The sequence below is a fragment of the Apium graveolens genome, chromosome 8, assembly GCF_009905375.1.
Source record: "Apium graveolens cultivar Ventura chromosome 8, ASM990537v1, whole genome shotgun sequence".
In the NCBI taxonomy this organism is placed as follows: domain Eukaryota; kingdom Viridiplantae; phylum Streptophyta; class Magnoliopsida; order Apiales; family Apiaceae; genus Apium; species Apium graveolens.
Window position 1 is genome coordinate 13,847,189 of NC_133654.1, and position 6,681 is coordinate 13,853,869.

Below are 6,681 nucleotides of genomic sequence, written 5' to 3' on the forward strand. Positions count from 1 at the left end.
GTGTCACACTAAAAAAGTAAAAATTACACACTTAGTAATTTTCTTTTTCATATTTCAACATGCTCCATATAAATATATTTGTTCCTCTTTTATACCATATCTTTTTCTTGACGGAACTTTTAAACCATATCTTACAATAAAATTTCGTTTGGTATATAAATTAGTATTAGTTGTAGTAATTTGAAAATAGTTTATAATCATTTTGGAGTAAAAATCATACCAAATTAGTATGATACGTTAGGGATGCTCACGTACCGAACATTTAGCATTTAATATATAATAACATAAAAAGTAACACTCAAGTCAATTCTTTACATGATGATACACTCTTCTTGATAATGCATTGTTCTCATCAGTGAATAAAAAATAAATATCCAAACATATCTCCTTGTAAATATAGGTGGTAAATCTTACTAAATTCAAAATTAACCCCTACTTCAGAGTAAACTGATCTTGTTACAAAATCTGAAGAAATTTTAGGCTTTCAGTATGTTTTTAAAACTAATTTTGTGTCCGTCTAATTGAGATCACCTGTTACGCATGTTCTGCATTTGATGAGTGATTGCATGTGGTGTGTCATTTGAAAGGCATCGTTTAGATGGATATCATTTTGTTGACATGTACAAAATATGCATCTTTAAACAATCATAATATTTGTCACAAAAGCAGTTTATTCATATCACATGCAATGCATCCCCCCCCCCCCTACTCAAATATAACATGGGTTGCTTGCACTACCTTTTACGCAAACACCTCCTTTTTCACTCAGAATGCATACAAATTAACAAAAGGAGCTAGAGCTCGGGCCAGGTGCACCGAATTGGTTTCCAAAACTATTCCCGAATAATATAGTAGGTGTTTTAATTCGTGTGCCTATATGTATGCCAGCAAGATCACATCTTCCTATTAAGAAGTTTACCAACTATAGATATTATACAAAATTAGTTGGAAATAATTTTGGGTTCCGATTCGGAATACCTAACATCTTCCTAACAAAAGACATGTTTAGCTTGCTACAAATCATTGGTTGTTTTCGTAGAAACTCTGAATATTTTCTGAACAGTTTGTTGATAATACCCCTGGTTAAAACAGGAAATTTTGAAATTACTCTTATAAAGTAAAATAGGCACCATGAAACTTGTTTTGCTATCACCAAAGTGGATATCTATATACAATCTGTAAAATGAAAAATTACAGAGTTAATGAAGGAAATTTGACTAACTAAAAGATACAAACAACAAAAGCATTGGTTACATACAACCTTTTCTTTTGAACCCATTCTCACCTGAAAGATACAATGTATACCAAGAATACTCTCAAAAATCATAATCTATATCCGATACGTTCTGGGATGCGGACTTTGTAACAAGCTGTTCATGCTCATCATATAAATCAAGGTTTTCACAAGGAGCAGGGTAAACCGATCCTATTACTCGACCTTCTACATAAGCACACTGGAATATATGCTTCTTCTTGTATGTAATTCCCACTGACATGTCACGGAAAGTGACATTTCTAACAGGAATATCGCTGCTTCCATGTATTCTTACAGGAACGCGGACCCCTTCTCCGTGGATAGACGTGTAAGTAATATCTTCAAGCACTGGGACAGCCTTGGGGTCAAATTCTCCGTTCGGATGTTCATTATAATCCGTCTTGATTACTATTCCAACTCGGACATTTGAAAATGTTAGATTCCGGTAAGTAATATCTTTAACATATCCTCCTCTCCCAGCGGCTGTCTTAATTCGAACAGCACGTCTTGAATCCCAGATAAGGACATTCTCCACCGTGACGTTTGACACTCCACCAGACATCTCACTGCCTATCGATATGCCAGCACTGTTGTAGATCAACCAACATAGGCGTTTGTTATATTAAAAGTCATTCAACACAATAATCATTTGGTTACATTTTAAAAATGATAAACTTGTTAAGGCACATATCGTGGTCTTCATAGGACAGGTTGCATGACATTTAATAACCCTCCGCTATTTCTACCATCTTGTGATTTATTTTAGTGCCAAGTATACGACTGGTAAAGGATATATTAAATTACTCAAGATAGTATTTTCTTAACAGTGCGAATTTCATGATTTCTCATGTCTATAATAAATGGGTCATTTATTTTATTTTCTTATTTAAGCCATTGAACAATCTAATTTACGTTGTTCTTCCAATGCACACATTTCGAAGACATGCCACTCAGTTATGTTCAACTCAATGCCTTCTAATCACTTCTTAGCAGCAGCGAACAATGCATGAACAAGGTAGAGAATCAAGCAGACACAAAGTTTTACCTGACCATAGAGCGAACAACAAGGTTTCGAATGTGAATGTTCTTTGACGGCCGTCCATATGAGATCCCATATTGATCCCAACCACTCTTTATTGCAATGGCATCATCTCCTACACTTATGTAAGAGTCCTCAATTAACATATCTTCACATGAATCTGTTCTGGCCATGAAAACAGAAAATTATCATTAAACACTGAGAGAAAAGATATAAATATGATCGAAAACGTTAAAAATATAGGAAAGCTTTTAGAACACATCTTTTCTATTTAAGAATATATGGAAGCTTCTACGGCGATTTTTTGACATGGTCTACATTTTGTGATACCTACATTACAATATCAATTGACGTACAGTTTGTTAACATCACAATTGGTTCCTAAATTTCCAACAACTATCTTAAAACTTACAAATTAATAATCTACGTTTATTCGTGTCGTATTATGAAGTGATATGACAAGTTAGTCACCACGATAGGGAGTAAGTTGAATATCTTAACACAGTACAAATTAATTGTTCAGGTACATAATGGTCCAATTATGCAGAGAACATGATGGCCATTTAAGTAAGAAAACAAGGTTGCATAAGTATCTAAACCTTCTATAACACATCTTTTACAAATTTTTTTGTGATGTGACATATCCTTTACATTTAAAACAATATATGAAAGCTTCTACAACGAATATTAGAAAAGGTCTTCATTTTGTGATACTGACATTACAATTACATTTTCAATTAACGTAGACTTTGATAGCTATCACAGTTGTTTTCTAGACTTCCAACAAGCATCTTAATACTTACAAAATAATAGACTAAGTTCATCTAGTATCGTAGTATGAAGTGACATGACAAGTTAATCACTGGAATTTTTTACACGGTACAGATTGATTGTCCAGGTACCAACTTTATAAATTAACATCACTGGTGAACAAATGACCTACACATATTGAGCTACTTATGTAAGAGAACATGAAAGATAATAAACACATTAAAACATGACAACATATCAACGGGGACACTTACCAGGATCTATACCATCAGTGTTTGGTGCTTCGGATATGGGAGCCAAGATTGTCATATCTCTAATCGTTATATTTTTGCAGTCATATGGATGGAGCGTCCAAAAGGGAGAATCACGCAAAGTTATGTTAGAAATCAGAATATCGCTTGACCACATAATTTGCACAAGCGGGCCTCTAGTGTAATTCAAAAGTTTCCGTCGATATTTCTTCCACCATGATTGACCCTGCCCATTAATGGTACCATTATGCCCTGTTATCAAGAGTAAAATTGTAATCATCAGAACCTTTACTCCATTATATCCGTGATCATCTGACCAATCATCTAATACTACCAAAAATGATCATCACGGCCGACGACCTTTTTTATTTGGTTAATATGATAATATCTCATTTATGCTTTTTTACATAAAGGATTTTGTTTGTTATGGATCCTACATACCTAAACAAACATATCCAGTGTGTTCTTATGATTCATTCCTACACACCAGAAACCTCCTATTATAAAAAAGTTTGCACTCATTTCTTTTCAATCTTCCTTCTTACATCCTTTAAAAGTTTCTTCACAATTTTTTAAATTATTCCATTCCTTCAAACTCAACGGAGCATAGAACTCCGCTCTGTTGAAAGGAATGGAACGAAAATTAACATTTAAATTATTTCGTAGACTTCTATGTATAACTGAAATTTCTTCATTCCATGCTACACGTCTGAAAGACTAATTTCATCCAATACACGAGTGGATGCGCATAAGTCATTTACATTCCAATTACTAATATCTTTCCCATACCTAATTATATCATCTTTATACATCTAGCATTGTATTCAATCTTGCCTCTTTTTATTCTTACTATTATCATAACACTACCAGCTCCACTCTGTTCCATCCAACCAACTAGAGATTGATATTTTGAAACCAATAGAAATCAATATACTTAATTACTCTGTCTTAAGGAACTTGTTGCAGTTTGTGGTTTTACAAGCCAACCTTTTGTAAAGAGAGAGAATTACGATGCTAACCTGTTATAACGATATCTCTGAGATTTTGACCATGTATCAGACTTCCATATCGGGGACCAGGATGTTCACGTCCGCATCCATATGAGGGCAGTGGAGGCATTAGAGGCCAGTACTTCTCATCCTATATCAGAGATAGGGCAAAGAAAGCTATGTTACAGAGCTATACATTACAGTACAAGCTTAATATGCAGTTCATTTAAATATATATATATATGGAATGCAAATGGATGTGATGAGTAATTACTAATGACCAAATTATATATATACATAATATCTTCTTCATTAAATGGTCCACCGGATCAACACAAAGGATACATCTAAAATATTGCACCTATGACAACTTAAAATTTTAGCCGTCTAATTATAGGTAGACACGTCAAAGAAGTAACTTGCTACAATTCAAATGAATATTTGCTTCTTATTAGAGTATTCTTCTTCGGCACGTTTGCAATAATTACAGGCAAATTGACAACTACTTAGCTGAGGTTAGCTAATCATTTAGGTTGTCAAAGTGAAAATGCTACCATCACAACAGTCATCTCAACATATTTGATCATATAATTGATATGAGATGATGGAAAAAGAATAGTTAAGAAAAGAAATCTTGAACCATGTTTTTTCTTTAAACTTGAGGATACCTTGAAGTTCGTGTTGAGCCGAGTTCAAATAACCTCACCATGGTGTCATCAAATAATTAGTTACATCTAACACACATGATATCTTCTCTTTGCCAACTAACAAGCTACAAATTCTAGTTTGTGAGTATCCACTAATCCGCTAAATGACAATAAAAGCCAGTCAGATTCATGGAAACACACTTTATAATGCACTATAACAAGTCTGCATAAAATCCTAGTCCATATGTAACAAGCGACATACAGCAGACAACAAAACAGTTAAAATATTGTTTTCTCATAAATAATTATCTTCGCAATTTGCCAATGTTCCTAAATAGTTCTACGTAGTATATTTGTTGTAATGAGTAGCATACGTACTAGTCCACTTAATAGTGCTTCAAGAGTACGAGCAAGATTTGCAAGTCCAAGATAGTGATTCTTTGCAAGTTTCATTATGATCACAAAGCGGGGGTGGAAAAAAAATTCGAGAAAAGAAACTATGATATGATATGTTTGAGATATTGACACGTACAATTATTTTTATAATCATTTTAAGCATCAACAAACTTGTTTTTGTTAAGTGTGTATGCTATATAGTTATATATGCCTTAAAATAATTTTCGCTAGATCCCATCTTAGCAAAAAATAGGTCTGAATTTGTGCTTTTCTAGTAGCCTCATTTTCACTATTAGGCTTCAAAAGAAGCTACACAAAACTTAGTGTAAATGCACATTCTACATATTCAACTGCACATGAACTAAAAAACCAAATTTTCGTATGCGAGCAAGATCGATCTTAAAAGCCAAAAAAAGGTACTCACATCAATGCCAAGTATAACAGCACCTTCAGCAAGAAACAAAGTCATATGACTAGTAAGATTAAACGGCGCGGTTAACCAATTCCCAGCAGGCACATTAAGCTGCCCACCACCTTTCCTCCCAAGTTTCGAAATCGCAAACACAGCCTTCTCAAATGCCTCTGTATTCAAACTAACCCCATCACCAATTCCCCCAAAATCAGTCAAATTAAACACCACAGGCCTCAATTTAGGCATTTCTCTAATATTCCCCACTTTTCGAAAACTCGAAAACTGATCAACAAAATCATTTTGCCATATAAACACAGACAAGAATGCTATGATCCAAAGAACAGTGAACAGAGTTCTATGAGATGTGAAAAATGTGGTGACCCGTTTTCGGAATTCGGGTCGGGTATGATGGAGGGGTGGTGGGGAAGCTAGGTTTTCGACCATCATTTTAAAATTAGAGAGATGGGTTTTTCAAGATTTGGATTGGAATGGTGGAATTGAGATTGAATTGAATTGGTTTTGAGGGGATCATATGGATCTTGAAATTAGGGTTTGGTGAAATTAGGATGTAGAGGTTAGAGTGGCAATGTCAGAAATGGTAAGTGTTGAAATGAGTTTTGAGGCTGGAGTACAGTGGAAGGGAAGGTGAAGGTATGAAAATGACTTCAAACAATTAAAAATAGTATATCAATATTAGGAATAAAGTTTTATGGAATCCTTTAATATTAATGTTATGGATTGTTAATTTGAAAAAAAATTAGTTAATTAAAAATTTATTATTGATTACATTAGAGGATGGATGTAAAATATTTTTCTAAATTTTGTATTGGACAAATATAATATCATGTTTCCCGACAAAAAAATAAAATAAAATAAAATATCATGTCTGTTAAACAATATTCATTCTTCACTCGATGACTC

General features: G+C 33.8%; 1 protein-coding gene across 1 annotated transcript; it reads right to left on the minus strand.

The window, feature by feature from the left end:
* Nucleotides 1-1,084: 1,084 nt before the first annotated feature.
* LOC141680393 (putative polygalacturonase) lies at nucleotides 1,085-6,409 on the minus strand. Its single transcript, XM_074486631.1, has 5 exons — nucleotides 5,773-6,409; nucleotides 4,336-4,456; nucleotides 3,320-3,568; nucleotides 2,301-2,454; nucleotides 1,085-1,842 (listed from the first exon to the last, which is right to left on the minus strand). The coding sequence occupies exons 1-5, from the start codon at nucleotides 6,205-6,207 to the stop codon at nucleotides 1,317-1,319; spliced, it is 1,485 nt and encodes a 494-aa protein (XP_074342732.1). The 5' UTR covers nucleotides 6,208-6,409; the 3' UTR covers nucleotides 1,085-1,316.
* Between the last annotated feature and the right edge of the window lie 272 nt (nucleotides 6,410-6,681).

Coding starts and splice junctions, on each gene's coding strand:
- LOC141680393 (XM_074486631.1), bottom strand. CDS start 6,207: ATGATGGTCGAAAACCTAGCTTCCCCACCACCCCTCCATCATACCCGA. Junction 4,457..5,772: donor CTGTTATACTTGGCATTGAT/GTGAGTACCTTT, acceptor TCTCTGATATAG/GATGAGAAGTACTGGCCTCT. Junction 2,455..3,319: donor CACTGATGGTATAGATCCTG/GTAAGTGTCCCC, acceptor TGGCCAGAACAG/ATTCATGTGAAGATATGTTA.